The sequence below is a fragment of the Bactrocera latifrons genome, unplaced genomic scaffold, assembly GCF_001853355.1.
Source record: "Bactrocera latifrons isolate USDA-ARS-PBARC rearing strain unplaced genomic scaffold, ASM185335v1 scaffold_45, whole genome shotgun sequence".
In the NCBI taxonomy this organism is placed as follows: Eukaryota; Metazoa; Arthropoda; class Insecta; order Diptera; family Tephritidae; genus Bactrocera; species Bactrocera latifrons.
Genome location: NW_017537101.1, coordinates 1,213,056 through 1,231,278, shown reverse-complemented (window position 1 = coordinate 1,231,278; position 18,223 = coordinate 1,213,056). Strand labels below are relative to the sequence as shown.

General features: G+C 38.4%; 3 protein-coding genes across 6 annotated transcripts in view; all 3 read right to left on the bottom strand.

Annotated features, from left to right (window-relative positions):
- Positions 1–310: 310 nt before the first annotated feature.
- On the bottom strand, positions 311–2,677 carry LOC108973018 (pickpocket protein 28). Its single transcript, XM_018940006.1, has 7 exons — positions 2,457–2,677; positions 2,278–2,398; positions 2,070–2,218; positions 1,886–2,001; positions 1,726–1,814; positions 565–1,150; positions 311–507 (listed from the first exon to the last, which is right to left on the bottom strand). Exons 1-7 carry the CDS (start codon positions 2,675–2,677, stop codon positions 311–313), a joined length of 1,479 nt encoding a protein of 492 aa, XP_018795551.1.
- A 2,465-nt stretch (positions 2,678–5,142) lies between these two features.
- Positions 5,143–7,442, bottom strand: LOC108973034 (gamma-glutamyltranspeptidase 1). Its single transcript, XM_018940027.1, has 4 exons — positions 7,173–7,442; positions 6,256–7,102; positions 5,993–6,189; positions 5,143–5,927 (listed from the first exon to the last, which is right to left on the bottom strand). The coding sequence occupies exons 1-4, from the start codon at positions 7,382–7,384 to the stop codon at positions 5,423–5,425; spliced, it is 1,761 nt and encodes a 586-aa protein (XP_018795572.1). The 5' UTR covers positions 7,385–7,442; the 3' UTR covers positions 5,143–5,422.
- Positions 7,443–8,934: 1,492 nt separating this feature from the next.
- The window catches only part of LOC108973054 (gamma-glutamyltranspeptidase 1), a 35,938-nt gene continuing 26,649 nt past the window's right edge, over positions 8,935–18,223 (bottom strand). For 3 of the 4 annotated variants that reach the window (XM_018940070.1, XM_018940071.1, XM_018940072.1), the window contains 7 exons: positions 15,037–15,140; positions 14,225–14,744; positions 11,018–11,431; positions 10,501–10,951; positions 10,172–10,362; positions 9,750–10,107; positions 8,935–9,691 (listed from right to left, as the gene is read on the bottom strand). In XM_018940070.1, the coding sequence (XP_018795615.1) occupies positions 9,545–9,691; positions 9,750–10,107; positions 10,172–10,362; positions 10,501–10,951; positions 11,018–11,431; positions 14,225–14,744; positions 15,037–15,140 (2,185 nt within the window). In that variant the 3' untranslated portion in view covers positions 8,935–9,544. The remainder of the gene's footprint in view (positions 9,692–9,749; positions 10,108–10,171; positions 10,363–10,500; positions 10,952–11,017; positions 11,432–14,224; positions 14,745–15,036; positions 15,141–18,223) is intronic. The other variant, XM_018940073.1, reaches the window with a different exon arrangement.

Below are 18,223 nucleotides of genomic sequence, written 5' to 3'. Positions count from 1 at the left end.
CAGAGCTTTTTCTCAAAACTCTCGTAGATATGTGGTTCAAAAGGGGCTTCGCAGTAGGAAGGCATCAACGGTTCATTCTGTGTAAGGAAACAAACCTTCCTTCTCCATATCAACATTTAAAGTTTGATCATTTTGTATTGGAATCTGTTTCATGAAGCCTCTGTATAACATTTGGTTGTTATAACCATTAAAAGGCTTCAAAGGCCGACGACTTGTGGCTAATGGTCTTTTCGCAAAAAAAGGATGCTGCAGATAATAAAAATCACTTTATGGCTTTTGCACGAAGAATAAAGATCCACATTTTATATGTTCATACCTTATTACCCAAAAGAAGTCCATTTCCATTTGCACCTTTTCGAAGTCTCCTTGCAGTCACTCGACGCTCAACACATGGGAGTCGCCTCAATATCAAATCAAAAATTGGTCGAATAAAGAAGAAGTAGAAGAACTCAGGTACTGATATAACGCCGAAACCAACCATCAAACTCATAATGCCACCAGTTTGTGCTAATTGAAGAAAAATGGGAACTCTCAATTGTTAAACATTTATTTCGGGCAACTTACAGAGGTAATCCGTAAAGCTGGTGTACGGTGATCTAACTTTGGATCGAAACAAATCATCGGCGAAGTAGACTTGCACCAAAACGAAGTTTTCATGTATTTCTTGCTTTGTGAAATTTCTAAAGAACTCATCTCTAAAAACAAAAGACGTGTTCGCCAGTGGTGTCCGGTAGACGGTTGGAAAGTATTCCAAATTGAAACAACCCGGTAGGCACTCACGCTTACAAGCCACATGTTGCTCATCGTTGACCTCCGCCTCGGCTTTGGATTCACAGTTAAAATCTTTCACATGACAGACACTGGCGTTCGGATAAATGAGTGGCATGTGATATGGAATGCACTGACAGCGACGTAGATAATATTTGGAATCACATTCCATTTCGCAATTGCGTCGTGTGTAGTAACGGAAATATAACAATTCCAGTTCGTTATTGAAGAGACATTGGCGACGTTTTGGCGTTATACTACGTGTCGACGGCAGCGCCTTTGAACTGTCGATGTTCAAACGAAAACGATGCTGATAACCTGGTTGGACGGATAACCCGGTCTCTTTAACGTGCGGTGTGTCGATGGGATTGTGAGTGATCACCTGGTGGTTATAGTAATGAAGAATTTATAATTTATGATTTACAAAAACTGTAAAATAACCTCATTAATTGCCACTGGATGAGAAAATCAGGCTGCTTCCAAGTTTAGCTCTATTTGATGAGCGTAATTTTGCTCTCAGGGTTTTATTTTGGACTAAAAATGGATCTGAAGATGTTTTCGATACTCCAAAATTTTAAGTATGATCTTTCAAAGATTCAATTGTCATTGAGCAACTATACTGACTGTGTCATACAAATACTTCTCTATAGTTTTGTTTATCGAAGTCAACTAGTATATTGTAGAGGGCAGAGCTCAAAGTAAGAAAACGGAGAAGTGGCGAATCATATGCGATTACGTCACACCTATTACGGTTCGAAGGTTAACTTGTTTGACGGAAGGATATAAGCGAGACTGCAATAAGTGCGAACATAAAGAGTGAAAACTCTTCCACTCTTTGAGTAAGAAATTAAATTGAATTGAGATTCCAGTGCGACAAATAATAGGGGACTGTCAAATGTTCTAAAACATTTTGACCTAAAACTGATACTTATAAACAATTTTAACTCGTACACTTACCTTCAACCCGGTACTGAACGTTGACGAGCAAATATATTCGCTAAGGTTAGCATTGAGTACGAAAGTAAATCCCAACGTAACACCTGCGCCTGAAATAACAACATGATAACATTTCGTAATTTCTCTAACTTAGCATCAATCGGAGATAAAATACTCATACCGACAGCCGTTCGAGGGTAATAGTAAAGCGGCAGCTTATCAGCGTAACCGGTCTCCAAATTCCAGTCTACAGGTATTGTGCCAATGGAAGAAGTGAAATCACGCACAAATATATATCTGAAGAATAAACAAATACTCTTAATAAATTTAGAGCTTTAGGTGCCACTAAGTAGAGAATAACCCACTTTCCCTTGTATAAATAGGATGGGTGTAAGATGTTGAAGGCGCAGCAAATTCCTTCATCCATAAGTACCTCTCTGTAGAAATCTGTACAACGGTCCTCCTTGTTGCCAAAGCGGCAATACACAATCATATTGTCACACGTTTGACCATTCTGCGGAGAGAAAGAACCACTAAATGCAAAAATTCAATATAAGATGTCTCTGTTTTCACCACGCGCCAGATAAAATTCGTGAACGTGTCGTCCTTTGAGGCGGGTTTTAAGTCATCGAACTGACTATAGTCGACGTCTTGATAGCATATCTTCTGAGTCATGGCATAGCCCAATGAATGGCTGTAGAGAGAGAGAGACTATTTCTGCGTTGAATCTTATAATATTTAATGACAATTACTGCGAAAAGTTTTCAATTTGGCTGCGCAGCGCTTGGTTCATGTTACAGATAGTGATTGCTGGAAAAGGGCTGGTGCGTATCTGAGTCGTATGCGCCTCCAAGCCAATAATAACCGGTGTCGTTTCCCAACGCGTGTACACGTTCCTCGCAAAGTTTATGGCCACAGTTATAACAGTCACAAACCAGATGAGAAAGTAAGTCCTATTTTTAGTTGTTGGCATTTTTTAGAAGATTTTTGTAAACAAAAATATTTGTATTACCTTTCCCAAATGCGCAGTTGCGAATTTCCAACATAAATGAGCCCTTGCAGTGTTGTTTGGCTTAAAAATTGCGTTATATAATCGACAATGATTTTAAGAATACCTTTGCATTTATTGTTTTTGTGAAGCTTTTTTTTGCCATCAATCGTACTGCTGTTCATTTTTGGAATACTTTATATTTCCCTGCTTAAGATATTCTTCCTCAACTGTCTACACGTGAATGGACTTTGAAATTACGAAATCTTGTGAAGTCAATGAAGTTTGTGGCTAATTGCTATCGTTAGAATAACGTGAAAAGGCGTGACAAAAGGAGTTAATTAGGTTAAAAGCTCTGTTACGTATCGTAACTCTGGTACTACCGTACAAATAGGAATTTAAAATTAATGATGTGTGCTATATAAAGGCTGTCGATTTATTGTAGTTCATTAGCTGAACAGGAAATACGGAATAACATATTAAAGAAGATTCGGAAGGTCACATCACTTGGTCATACTTTCAATTACAGTGTGTATGTGTCTTAATACCAGTAATATTTAAAAACTTGCTACTAGTAGTAGTACATAAAAGCTGAATCGAAAAAGGCTCTGATGGCCATCACGACGGAGGATTTTTCCAAGTGCTAGGATGACTGGAAAATACGTTGGCATAAGTGTATTGCAGCGTGAGGGGATTACTTTGAAGGAGATGAAATGGACAAAATTCAATCAAAATTTCAATTTGATCACAGTAGTATATTTATATTGCAGTTGATGAGACCACTAACGGTCATGGTGTCAATTTCTTTACAGCAAAACTCAAGCACACTGCTTTAGAAAAATAGTATTTGCTATGCATTATTATTATCATTGTTCGAGTGCAATGCTTTGATGGGTATTTTCCTTCAAATTAGGCCTAGATTTATTCAATAAAGTTTCTACTAATCCAGCGGACAGTCTATCTCGAAATGTTGCCTTCGACCACAACACGATCGGTTGAAGAGGGAAGTGAGATGCATATGCAGACAAATAAAGAAAGAAACCGTAACGCGTGAGTATGAAGGCAATGCAACGAAAAGATACAACGACTAACAGAAGGACCGGAGCACCGTAGCATAGAACCAATACTAAGAGAGAAAGAGGAGACTGGAGATGGCGAACCCAATTACCCAATCGATGATGATGGAATATAGTTGGATTGCCCGACTATGATGATGTTCGAATAGCAATTACCCGTCCGAAGAACAACAAAGCGGCTTGCGCCCGATGATTGCAACTTAAGTGTGCTCTGCCCAATCCACAAAAAGGCGCCAATTACTGTGGCATAATCTTCCTTAGTATAATATATAAGGCTTTATCGAGCGTATTGGGTGAAACAACAACTGATTGGACCTTACCAAAGCTCCGTCAGAATCGCGAAGGACCTCTCCAAGCAGTTCGATATTAAGCGATGTTTAGGCAGAGAGACACTGTCGTGTGACTTATCAATCTATTTGCTGGAGGACATAATACGAGCTGTAGCGCTAAATGAAGAAGGTCCAGTCTTCTATAATAGTGTATGATACTGATATCATTGGCCTTAAATGTCGCGCTTAGCCCCGTTAGTTCTGCTTTCTAAAGACTTGATAAGAAAACAAAACGCATGGGTCTGATTGTGAACGAGGACAAGACGGAATATCTTCTGTCATAAAGCAAACAGTCATCGCATTCGCCACATGACTCACACGTCACTGTTGACAATCATAACTTTGCTATTGGTGCGGATGTATGGACGGGAGCAATAGAGAAATAAAGTCCTTTTTCCACGAACAAAAACGACGACATTGTCTTAGTTCAGCGAACTGAAAGACACGGGTACGCTGGCTAGGTCATGTCGTTCGAAAGGTCGAAAAGAGGAAGACCTTAACTCCATTGGAGAGACCCGGTGGAGAAGGACCTGGCTTCGCTCGGAATCGCCAATTGGCGCCATCTTGCGAAAAGAAGAAACGACTGGTGCGCTGTTGTTAGCTCAGCTAAAACCGCGTAAACGGTTTCTACGCCAGTAAGAAAGAAAAAGAACTTAAATGTCAATGGCTGAATTTTTACCTAAAATAATGATTTTTCTGTAAATAATATATAGTGATGACTAAAGCGGTTCAATAATCCGCTTAGATCCCATGTACCTAATGGAAAATTTGCTTACGACAAAATTATATTTGCGATATATATTTTTAACATTCTTTTAGAAAACGATTTCGATGGATGCTGGCTCATTACACTGTAGAACATTTTTGGGATTATTGTCTGGGGGGTGAGAAATTCCAAGTCAGGGTGATGGTATACTGACCTAGTACCATCTGGGGGGTGAGAAATTCCAAGTCAGCCTGATTTGAAAGAAATAACAGTTTTGATTGAAACTTGTTACATTCTGATAATTTATAGACTATAGTTTATTTGAGATAAGATCTTGCTTAAATTTGTATGGGGGATTTTTAGTTTTCGGCACTGTATTTGAGCTTGAATCAGTAATATATTTGTATAATTTATGATATTTAAATAAAGTAGCGCAATAAATTTCAACAAGTCACTAAGTATTATTTTTTCATATAATTTGGATAAAGATTTGGATTTATCTTCTAAAGACGATTTTGTTTATAAGCGTAATACTTTCTTTTTTTACGATTTTGCCTTTCACTATTATCACATTTTATCGATATTAAACTGTAGTGCTCACATTCGAAGTTCTTCGTTCTTAGAAACCGCGAACATCGCCTTCTTTACGATAGTCGGCATTAGCAAAAATTTGGCCCCTAACTTTTTCAATGCCACAAACGGCCGAACCACGCTCCCGATAACGTTTCGTTCGGTGCCCCTTGGCTTCCAAAGCCTTAACCACATTTTGCAAGATCCCATATTCATATTCAAGAATATTCGGTTCTAGTTGATGATGAAAACGAGGTGCGTCAATGGCCTGTTTAATATTCTGCTCCAGCCAGAGTATGCGAACCAAAATATGTACCAAAACCGATATTATTTTTGTGCCACCGGCGGCACCCGTCACCAAACGTACTACGCCATGCTGATCGGTAACAATAATGGGACTCATTGAAGACATCGGCGAAACACCGGGTTTAATGCTATTCTTATACGGCATATTCGGTAAATCAAAGTAATTTTGAAGGCCTTCGATGGTGAAGTCCGACATGGCGTTATTGAATAGAATACCACTGCGTGCACCGATCTTGCCACTGCCAAAGCTATATTAGGTTATGTTAATTTGGTTATTCTTAAATTTATTTCAGTTATAGTGGCGCGGACTTACTAAAAGTTGATGGAACTTGTTGCGGCGGCTGCATCGCCATTCGGAGCCATAACCGATATATGTGCTGTTCCATGCTCTATACGTGTAACAAGAGACTCGCTGGCGCCATAACTGGTAGCATCCCTAAAAGTACGCTCTTCGTCTATCAGATAAGCTAAATGCCGTGCGTATGAGGAGTTTGTGAGATTTGTCAGCTCCTGCGAAATATGGAGAAGCAATATACTTGTGATAACTACGGAAGTGAGCAACCATAACTCTCGTACCTCTTCTTGCATCTCTACGTCCAGATTCCAACGTTGAACGAAACCAAATTTCAGCGCCTCAACTATATGATGCATCCCGCTGGCATCAATGTCACTTTCTTTAGCGAACTTCTTACTAAATTTCTGTAAAATCTTCATCACAAAACCCACGACATAACCACTACCGGGCGGTGGTGTGAAATGTAGCGTATACGGACCTAATGTAACATTGGGTGAGAACGTCAGCTCTGCCGTCAGATTGCTCAGGTCCACTTCACTGATGGGACTGCCTATATCGCGCAAATCTTTCACTACTTTTTCCATAAGATAGCCATTATAAAAGTCGCTGGGTCCGTCACGCGCCAGCGCTTCATAAGTGCGACAAAGGACATCCGGCGGATGTACGTGCGCGCCCGTCCTATAAACCTGCCCTGTTTCCGGATCAACGAACATTTTGCGCAAAACTTCATTTTCCTTAAGCAGTTTTCCATTGATATACACGGAATCCCGTTGGTGTTTGGTGAGTGTGTAGCCTTGGCGGCAGAGCTTTGTTGTCGGTTCCACCAGTTGCCGCCAGGGTAACTTTCCAAAATGTTGATGGGCCACCGCATAGCCAGCAACTTCAGCAGGCACTGCAATACCCAAAGCGGACTGGAAAATTGTGCTTACATTTCCCTCCGGCAATCGGAAGTTTAGTGGTGCGCGTTCTCTGCTCAGTATGCTATAGCCTCGCTGCTCGCTGCTTGAGTAAATATTGATAAGTACACCGCCACCGAGTCCCATGCTCTGCATAGCCAGCAGCCCATTGCAGAAGAGCGTCGCGATGGCGGCGTCAACTGCGCTGCCACCCGACTTTTGCATGACATCTCTGTATTGGAAAATTATTTAAACACTTTGTACATATATACACATATATTTATGGGTGCACGTGAAATCACCTGCCAATTCTACTGCAGACATCGCTGTCAGAGCAGACCGCCCCGTTTTCGAACACGTGTAGCGGTGAGAATGAGGGTGGCTGCGGCGTTTCCGGATTCGGCGGTCGCAATAATTGGCTATTTTGCAGCGAAGAATTCCGTTGCTTAGAGAGTTTGTAGAATAAAAATACTACAGCGCTTAGTACAATTACACCGCCGTGAATTAAATTCATCACTACAACGTGATATCGAAAAGGTTGCGCAATAACTCAACAAATCCTTTCTGGCAATATTTACTTTCTGGCTGTTTAATGAGCGGCGAATGTCAAGTTTCGGAAAACGTCCTGAAATCTAGGACATGCGCATTGGCCAACGATTTGCACCGAAGCCAAACTGCTGGTCATGTTCGAAATCGATAAAAGGACTCTCTGTCTTAATTACATCAATTGGTCTATTCAATACTTTAATGCAGAAGTATATCTTCAGAAAGATAATGAAATATTCACTAACAAGCACTGTTATCTACAGAATTTGGGAAGAGTGTATTTCTTCAAATTTTGAAAAAAAAAAATAGTTCCTAAGTTATACTAGCGAAGTTAGTTAGTTAGACATTTTTCCTTATCTTGATTGTCATAGTGGTGTGCTTAGTTACTCAGGTTTTTATCTGGAGGGAAATATGAAATTTTGCCTTTTGATTTGTGAATCAAGCGTGTTGAAACACGGTTTAGGGATTTTGATCAAATTAGAGAAGAAGTTTTTTCAATTTTACTAACCAATATGTACTGCATAAAATCAACTGTTGAAACACGGTTTAGGGATTTTGATCAAATTAGAGAAGAAGTTTTTTTCAATTTTACTAACCAATACATATGCATAAAATCAACTGGAGTAACGAATAATACTATACCGGAATTAATGTAGCCAAGGAATGGTGTGGACAATTTTTTGCATTTAATTTCCATTTTTTTTTTAACGAATTAAGCTATATTTAATAAAATTGAATGAGCCTTAACATGAATAAAAGAAAAATGAATTCCATACACTGAAAAAAAATAATAAAAAATTATTTGAGTTTCTTAATGTAGCAAAATTCATCAGCCACTTTGTAGATCGATTATAACAAACTTTTTATGGCCGCAATTGGACGAAGTTGATCTTGATAACAACTGGTCCAACCAGACGTCGTTACGTGCCACACAGTACATGCAACAACTGTATTAATGCGAGAAAAGTTTGGAGATTCGATTGTTTCAAGAAATTGTGACATTGAATGGCCTTCAAGATATGGTGAGATAACATAATTTCACTACTTTTTGTGGGGATATGTGAAGTCATTGGTCTTTAGCAATTAAATAAACTGCTTCAAGCTTCAGAATTCAATGTTGATTTGTGATATATACGAGTGGTACAACTTGATTTTTTGGAAAAAGTACTCAAAAATTGGGTGCATCAAATTCGTTCCAGCAAAAGATGTCGTGGAGGCCATTTGAATGATGCTTTATTGAGAACTTAATTATATTGATTTCCTTAACATTTAATAAAAAAAAAACATTTGTAGTTTCTTAATAATAATTAGTGTGTTTTTGGTTTTAAAAACTCCCAACACTCTTATACGGAACACCCTGTATATTCACATGATGTTGATCAAATACGGCTATAAACTATTTCCTTCCAACACACGTTTTAATCACACTTACAATTTACATTACGCCACAAAGAAAATTCGCTTGCTGAGTGATAGGGCTCGGCCTTTTTGCTATTATTAATTTAAAAAATATGTATATTTGATTATAAATTTGTAGAAGTTAAAGCTTGTCGTCTATTTATTTTATTAAAGTTTTTTGAAAACAATGCATTTTACAAGGTGGCTTACAGCAATACTGCTTCAATATCTAGATAAATACGCTTTCCTGCATTGATTAGCTATATTTGTGTTTTAAATTCAGCAATATCTCGGTAATCGGTAATCGTGTATATAGTATGTAATAGATTGGTATGTATTTAGGTATGTATGCACATGATATGAAATAATGCTAAGAATAATACTTAAAAAAATACAAATTACAAATACAAATCCAATACTACAATGTACAAAGTGTCCAAAATGTTTCAAGCTCCGATTGGAGTAATCGAGTGCCATACTTTCTTGTTTTTGTATAAGATTTACCTACCGCAATTATGCACACACATATATATGTATGCATATGCAAATATTAAAATGTACAGCTTAAAAATGGCTGCGGCGATTGTTTCGACTTTTGCAGTTCGTGTATATGTAAACTTGTTTCATTGACTCGGTTTTAGATAATAAATAATCTCGTATCTTCTTTTTTTTATTTTGGACTTAGCGCACACTTATGCTATAAAAACGTTGAGAAATAACGGTTGCGGTCTCAAAAGCCAGCGACGCCGCCCCGTTTTCGGTAGTCCGCGTTCGCATATATCGCGGTATCATTTTGTGCGATGGCGCACACAACGGAACCAATATCCTTGAAAGGCTTTAACTCATGTCCTTTGCTCTTTAGCAGCCTTAAGATCTCCTGCGAATATTTCACAGTCGATTATTATTCAACTTTATTTTTAACTAATTGCACTTACTTCACTAAATCGGCCAAATTCGTATTGCAACACATTGGGCACGAGCTGATGATGGATGCGCGGCGCGTCAATAGCCGATTTTATATCCTGTTCGAACCATAAATAGCGCGCCGCCACCTCAATAAGACTCGATAAGATTTTTGAGCCACCAGCAGCGCCGAACGCTAAGCGCACGTTACCTTTACGATCGGCCAAAATCATTGGTGACATCGACGACATGGGTCGCTTGCGGGCATCAATAAAATTGCTCGGTGCCGCCGGGAGACCAAAACTATTAGATGTGCCTTCCACAGAGAAATCATTCATGGCGCTGTTAAAGACGATACCGGTACGTCGCCCCGCCTGACTGGCACCAAAACTGGAAGCAAATTAGAAAGAAACTACTCAAAACCTCTTCGATAGTTATACCCAATAATACTAACTATTCGTTAACGGAACTTGTCACCGAAACTGCATCTCCGTTGGGCGCCAGAACGACTGCATGTGAGGTGCCTGCATCATCTTCGCCCATAAATTGTGCGCCATAATCGAAGATCGCCTTGTGTACTTTGTCATCGTTTATCTTTTCGCGTATGCTCATTCCATACTCGGGATTTGTGAGGCGGCTAACCAACTGTTGAGCCAAAGAAAAAAGCTCCATATAGTTCATGAATGAGCAAAAAAAATATACACATTGCAGGCATAGTGCCGATTGTCTATCTCAGTGAAGTGACATGAGAGACAATATCGGCATTAGCCGGAAAATACGTACCTCACGGACATCATTGAAGCGCAAATCTCCCAGCTCCCAACGTTTTGCAAAACCATACTTTAATGCCTCTGCGAAGCGATGTAACGTCTTGGCTTGGTTCTCGGCGCCAACAAAATCAGCTTTGGTTAAATTAAAACCTTCCAATATGCTTAGGATATTGGCTACAACTGTGCCGCTACTAATTGGTGGAACCGCATAGAGTATATCATCGCCCAACTGCATTGTTATGGAACTGACCATGTCGGCGGAGTAGGATTCCAGATCGTACGCTGTCACTGTGCTGCCCAGATCTTTGAGGTCCTCCACAACCAACTGCGCTAAGGTGCCATTATAGAAGTCAAGTGGTCCATTTTCTGCTAGAAGCTCATAAGTTGAGCAAAGCACTTTTTGCGGTTTTATTTTGGTGCCGACCGGAAACAGCTGCCCAGTGGTGGCGTTAACAAAAACATCGCTAGAAAAAATATAAGTATATGTAGGCATTAAACAAGTTAGATCTGTTTTTGCATTTGTTACTTACGTCAACACTGTGTTGTTCTTCATGTGATGCCAACGGTAGTTTAAGGCGTTCCATTGATGATGTGTCAAATAGAAGCCTTCATGACACAATTTAACCGATGGTTCGACCAGCGTTTTCCAAGGTAACTTGCCAAAGCGTTCGTGCGCCCGATGATAGCCCATCAGTTCTCCAGGCACAGCAATGGAAAGACCACCATTCAACGACAGTTCCAGTTTGCCATCGAACATCTCTTGGAACGCTGCGAACGGCGCAACTTCTCGGGCGTCGATGGAGTAAGCGTGTTGCGTGTCCTTCACAAATATGTTCATAAGCACGCCGCCGCCAATACCCATGCTGTGCATAGTGAGTATTCCGTTACATAGTAATGTGGCGATAGCGGCATCCACAGCGCTACCCTTTCGATCCAGCATGTGACTATGTAAAGCACAGAAAGGGATCTTAGTGAGTGGGTCAAAGCGATAAAAGTAGCTGAATTTATTTATAAACATATCTTATATTATACTCCTGCAACATGTTGCTACAGAGTATAGTAGTTTTTTTCACATAACGGTTGTTTGTATCACCTAAAACTAATCGCGAGAGATATAAGGTTGTATACATATATATAAATGATCAGAATGACGAGAAAAGCTGAATTTCGAGTGATTCTCTGTCTGTTCGTCCGTCAGTGGAAGCTTATATTCCGGTAAAAATTGAAATATCGCAACGAAACTTAGTACACGAGTTCCTTGGCAAAACAGAGAGTTCTTGGATGGGCGTAATCGGAACTCTGCTACTCCAACAAACGCCGTTATACGAAAATCTATACAGTGCCAAAACTAAGCTTTAAATTAAGACAAATAAAAAAAACCTGATGATAACTCTGCCCACTCCCCTTATTACGGTTTTATTAAAAACTTTATAGAAGCACAGTCCCAAGTAAGACCATGGGTTAGGTAAAAACTCATACAGGTATCTTGACCTACTCGACCGATATCTACCTACATACATATGTAATATCATCTGCGAAAATGAGTGAAATCAGACTACAACCACTCTTACTCCCCATGTAACTGATTTTTCAATTCCATCTAATTCTTCAACTTTCCAGTATGCCAATCAAGCACCAGTCAATGTATCGGCACAAAGCTTTGCGTAAATAGTGCGCTTGTGCCCAAGAATTGCCAAACTGAAATTATATCAAAAATTTCGGTCAACCTGTGAGATTGAAATTCGGGAAAAAAACCTTATATAAGTTGCAAGGGTTGAAGGTATTAGGTTACACCCGAAATCAGCCGTCCCTTACTTGCGATTTTTTAATTATTTTGCAATAAATGAAACTCAATGCACTCGCTTAGTGCCTTGTGTAAGAATAACGATGCCTTAATTTGACTTTGTGTATTAATATTTCTTAAAAGTACTATATATTTCCAGTAAAAGAGTGAAAAGCTCAAGAAAATTTTATTCAACATACATAGATATAGCCTCTGGTGCTAACTGCCGGTTCTACGACATAGAGCCGGAAACTCCTGAGGACCTGTTGCTGGACTGCACGGCAGTCTGTAGGCGCAGGATAAAGGCCTTGGATCTACATATGTATCTGAATCAGATCGCTTCGATAAGTGAGCTGGGCCTATGTGATTTGTTGAGACAGAGGGGACGACACAAGAGGCGTAAAGTCGTAGTGCTTGCCTCAATTAATTTTTATTCTAACGGAGAGAAATGTGTCTGCTTAGCTCAGAGAGACACACACACAAGATGTTAAAGGATGTAACTAATGAGGGTTCAAGTAAACGTTCAGAAATATTCTAGTAGCATTGTATCGATAATTATTAATTGGTGTGAGATTAAGTTATAATTCGGCTGAAGCACCAAGTATTGCTAGATATAGTATATATAGAAATGACATTTAGGTCTGAAACGAATATGTAGTCATACAGAGAGCGTCGTATTTTGGGTAAAGAAGAGAGTATGTGAGATGACAAATTTTGAATTTAAGTTTATTTAAACTTCTGAGGGATGGTATAAATTACTCACACGCTTAACATGGATTTTCTAAAAAGAAAAACTTAAATTCTCGCTCAAAACTAAACGACTTATAAAAATTATTGAACAATTAAAAAATTTAAACAGCTACCAATAATAAAGGAGATATAATTTTTGTGTATTACTAGAAACTGTGAAACTTTCATGTTCACTATTGAAGGATGGGGCCAAGTGTAGAAGTTCACACAAATGAGGAAAGTTTTCTGAGCGCCATTCACTTGGGAGTGGCCAGAAACGATTTTTTGCATATGACTCAAGTAGCCGTACAGGATGTACAAGAAACATCCGTTTGAAAGCGAGCTAAAGGGAAGAAGGGTGAGAAGGCGAACTATCCCCCCGTTGTCCGCTGTTTATGGGGCCTGCCGCGTAAAAACCCCTACCAATAAAAAATTGAACAAATAAAAGAGCTACAATACATTCAAAAAAGTGCAAGTCCAACCTGTCGCAATCCTATTTATATTATTCTTCAATAGCTCATTGTCACTTCGTAGACTCGTGCCTAAGGAAGTTTCCGTTAAAAAGGTATACCTTTCACACCAAGTTTCTGTTGAAATTGTGGCTTTTAACAAGGAAGCGTATTTGTAAAATGAGAACAATTCTGATAATAATAATCAGCCGTAGCATAACCAGTATCAGATTCAGATGGTATCTCAAATTGGCTCCAAAATGGGGAAAAAAGAAATGACTGGCGCGCTGTTGTTAACTCGTTTTTAACCTCGTAAGCATTATCTATGCCAGCAAAATGAAATAAGAAGATACTACCCACCCACATAATTACATATAAAAAATAAGCACACAATTAATGTACTTTGCCCTGCCCTGCCTCAATTAAAAATGGCTACGGCCGTTTATAACCAATCATATCACTTTCAGTAGCTCATTAAATGCTTAACTGATACTTTTTTGTTGTCGAAAATAAAATTTTTAAAAGCCTTCCTTTCCTCAGGCGCTGCCACATTTTAAAATATATTTAATGGCCTACTTCTCGATAACGCTATCGGGTTGCATGCTCACAGCTCGTTAGCGTTTCCTCTATGAGCAGAATGTGCCTCAACTTTCCATTACAACTGTCTATTAATGAACTGAGTACGCTATTTAATTTAGTTTTGAAATCAAGTTTGCGATCAATAAAGATTTACTTTATATTTTGCTTTCTAAGTTGGCGTGGGCTATGTCACTCACCTGCCAATTTCGCTGCAAACTTCTCGGTCCGAGCAAACAGCCGCCTGCTCATAAATACCCAATTTCGATTCGAATTTGTCGTTTATCAATGGCGGCGAGTCCTTAAGCACCAGCGCCTTTCTCGTCGGCTGCGCGGGGCTACTTTTTGTTGTTGTTGCGCCGGACGCAGCCGTGCTGGCGGTTGTTTGCGGTGTGCCGGGCAGAGCATCGACTGTTGTAGTTGTTGGTGCCGCGCCAGTTGTCGTGGCGGTGTATGTGTTGGTGGGCTGTGCCGCTGAGTCACCGAAACCAGCAGTCGCGATGGTAGCCGCCGTTGTGGTGACCACAGCGGCTAATAAGCTGTCATTTCCTTCACTTGTTGAGTTCGACGCCAGCGCGCCATTTTTACTACTACTACTACTGCTGCTGCTGCTGTCATCATCTGGCGAGAGAGAAGAATTATAGGTGGATGGAAGAGTGAAGGATGTATCATTGTTGATGCTTGTGTTGTTGCTTTGTGCATTTGACGTTTTAGACCAATCTGTTAAGTGAAGAGGGGTGGTGGAGTTGGTGGTGGTATATTTGTTTTGTAGGTGGTGTGCATTTATTTAGAACGAAAGAGTTGGGAGAATGAAAGAGAAAAAATATGCAATGCAAATTATCAGTAAATAAGGTTGGTGTTAATTTGTGTAGTGCAAATGCGCGAAGACATTACGTTTCTTTTAATCTTCAGCGCTTTTTATATAGTCTACCTTATTGTTTACATTAAGCGAAGTGAATCGAAATATAAACAAATGGAATGAAGTAATTTCTCTATTTTAGAGTGTACTTACCGCTAAAGCAGAGGCTGATGATAACGTAGGTTATGAGCGCGACGCCGATGAAGCAGATGAGAACAATCGTCAGCTTCTTCATCCATTTGAGAATGTTCGCGCGCCTAAAAATATGCAACATAAGATATGTAATATGATTGTATGGCTACAGTTTTCAAAAAATGTGTTTATTTATGTTTGGAGCATCGTAGGCGACCTGAAAGCTACTGAAATTCGCTATATATTTTTAAAGGAATCTAAGTACCTAGAATTTATAGGCGAAAAACATTATTAATTCAGAGCTTTTAATTGCTTTGCAAATTGGCGAAATTAATATCCCAGAGGAGTATAAAAATTTGAAAATCAGATAGCGTAAAAGTCAAAATATTTCCCAATTTTTAAACACCCTCTTACTGTACCCTATATATTAGCAACATTTATTTCATCGAAGTGACAGACTGGCATACCAAGGCTCTGTTTTCATTATGTCAAACTGGCTATATGAAATGACTTTGGCATTTTACGTTAAGATCTTAAATTGAAAGAGTTCGAAATACAACTTGTGAAAGTACTGAAGCTCGACATTCCCAAGCGACATCGCTTCACTCTATGGGCTCTGGAAAAGTTTCAACAAGATCCAACGTTTTTGAGCCAAATTTTGTTCTCCGATGAAACACATTTCTGAGAGATGGGAACGTTACCGTTAATGGTGAGCAGTTGATAGCCCACCAAGATCATAAGGTATCACCCCGTTAGATTTTTTTCTGTGAAGATATGTCGGACAATGGCGACTTCGAATCAGGTCTTAGAGCAAAACATCTCGAAAACCAGTCGAAATGCTCGGAAAAGTCATCTAAAATTGGATACAACGGATGGTTCATCTGAGAGAAATACTAACACTGGCCCACAAAATGAAAAAGAAAAAAAAATTAAATTTGGTGCAGAGATAGTGCCAACGGTTTTGGACTAAGTGTCAATTGGTAAAGATAAATAAGGTTTTTTTCCTAAATGTTGTTTCTTCTTTTGATCTACACTCAGTTTTGAATATTGGCTGTAATCAGTACTTTATTACAGTACACTTATGTAAATATATCTATCCTAACATCGAGTCTTCATCGCCAAGAACTTGTCTCAATGAGCCAAATGTGTTTTGTTTCATCTGTGGTGAATGTACAGTTAAAAGATATAGAAAACCTATTTTTCTTATTTCAATATAAATATAAGCCGTGGATACCTCTTATTAGGACAGTTTTTATGGTCTGTGGGATAGTCGTGGCAAGCACCAACACTTGGAAAAATAGATTGGCCTGTGCGTGAGACGATGGAGGTAGGCAAGCAGAATGCCAACAACCCACCTTTGGTTTCAAGAAATAAATTTATATTGCGCCCTTGCACATAAAACTAGGCCTAGCGAAGCAATTTGTTAAGGCGCTAGATAAATTTAGATACATTTTTTTATAAATCAAGAACAGTTAAAAAAAGTTAAAAGCAGGAATTTTCGATGGTTCACAGATAAGAACATTAATTAAAAGTACTGATTTCTTAAGTTCAATGAATGATTTGAAACGAGCGTCCGCGCAGCTTCATTTGTTGCTGACTAAAAACTTTCTCGGAAATCACAAGTCAAATAACTATTCACTAATTGTAAATGTAATTGTAAATGACTTGCTAAGAGCTTCAAAAACATAGGATGTGATATGTCCATCGAGGTACACTACCTCCACAGTCATCTGGATCAGTTTTCAGAGAATCTTGGATTCTATAGTAAAAAACAAGGGGAGCGGTTTCACCAGGACCTTAGAACCATGGAGGAGATCGATGGTCAAGGTCGATAAAATCGGCATATAATGGCTGACTACTGCTAGGGAAGGCTACGGGATTGTCCTAATACACCTCTTTCACGAAAGTCGAAAAGAAAATGTTTGTATACATGATAATTTAATAAATGTTGTTTTCCTTTATAAAATTTTTGGTATGTATGTAATCAGAATACAGTCCAAAGTTAATAAAATAATACAATTTATTGGCACCAAAACCAAGCGTTGACCAGTGTAATACACATTCCCCACCACAATTAATTTTGAAGTTTATTGTGATCAGCTTGACAAATCGTGTCATGTACTCAAACAGAAGAGACCAAAATTGATCATTAGAAAAAGTGTACGTACCACGAGGATAATTAAAGATCTCATACAAAACTTTTTTTTCATCACACTTATACTTCTTGCATGTCAACAGGTATTAGATCAAGATGGATTTATAAAATGTTTTGTACAACAAACAAATGTTGTTTAATTTATACTAAAAAATTAATTTACTTAACTTTTAACACTTCTTTTCCACTTCTTGACTCGCTTTTAAAAAACTAAGAGATTAATGCAGACCTCTCCTGAAATTGGCAAAAATAAATTTGACGACAGCTGTCATTGAAATTGACGTAATAGGAACCTTTTCTTAAGGGGGTTATGGGTTAAAAAAATCGATTTTATTATTGTCATATTAAATTATACTAAATCTCTAGAATATTGTCCAAAATTTTCAAGTTGATCCGAGTAATAGTGTCGGTGATTCGTGATGCTTTTTTTCTCGTAACTGTGTTTCTGAAGAAATTTTAGAAGAGTTCTCCAGAACTATTCGACACGATATTCATGAAATTTTACTTAGATCTCAAATGCAATTCGTAAAAACTTAAACGAAGGATTTTTTTTCGATTATTTAAATTTTTTTGTAAATATGTCTGCCAAAAATCAAAATTTCAGGTTTTTTATTCGTTCTAAGTTAAGGTTTTAACTAAAACAATTATTTTCCCCCTTTTGTTGATCCTGTAAGGAGTTATACTACCAACGCGTGCGCAACTTCTTCCGAAGGGTCACCCGAAATGGCCTTGCAAATGGCCAAGTTTAAAATTTGTTTTTTCAAAAATTTCAGAATTTTTTTTTGTTAACAGTGTATGTTCTAATAAAATTCTAATTAAATATTTAATTTTTTCTTTAAAAAAAGTTGTTTTACCCAAGTAAACTCATATAACTCCTTAAAGAAAGAACAGTGATACAACTGCGACATTTATCTTCTTATAATATCCATATTCTTAACTTTTCTCTCTACAAGGTCAATATAGTTCCTCGTTGAACGTAATCTAATTTAACTTTTGTGCCATCATAAGGCTTTGAATAATTGTGCAGTTAAAAAAACACCACTTTTTCACTTT

Excerpts from the sequence above, each read along its gene's own strand:
- LOC108973018 (XM_018940006.1), bottom strand. The coding sequence starts at position 2,677 with ATGCCAACAACTAAAAATAGGACTTACTTTCTCATCTGGTTTGTGACT. Across the intron at positions 2,399-2,456 it reads CAAATTGAAAACTTTTCGCA|CCATTCATTGGGCTATGCCA; the intron begins GTAATTGTCATT and ends CTCTCTCTACAG. Across the intron at positions 508-564 it reads CAGCTTTACGGATTACCTCT|CACAAACTGGTGGCATTATG; the intron begins GTAAGTTGCCCG and ends TTCTTCAATTAG.
- LOC108973034 (XM_018940027.1), bottom strand. The coding sequence starts at position 7,384 with ATGAATTTAATTCACGGCGGTGTAATTGTACTAAGCGCTGTAGTATTT. Across the intron at positions 6,190-6,255 it reads ACGTAGAGATGCAAGAAGAG|GAGCTGACAAATCTCACAAA; the intron begins GTACGAGAGTTA and ends CATATTTCGCAG. Across the intron at positions 5,928-5,992 it reads ACAAGTTCCATCAACTTTTA|CTTTGGCAGTGGCAAGATCG; the intron begins GTAAGTCCGCGC and ends AACCTAATATAG.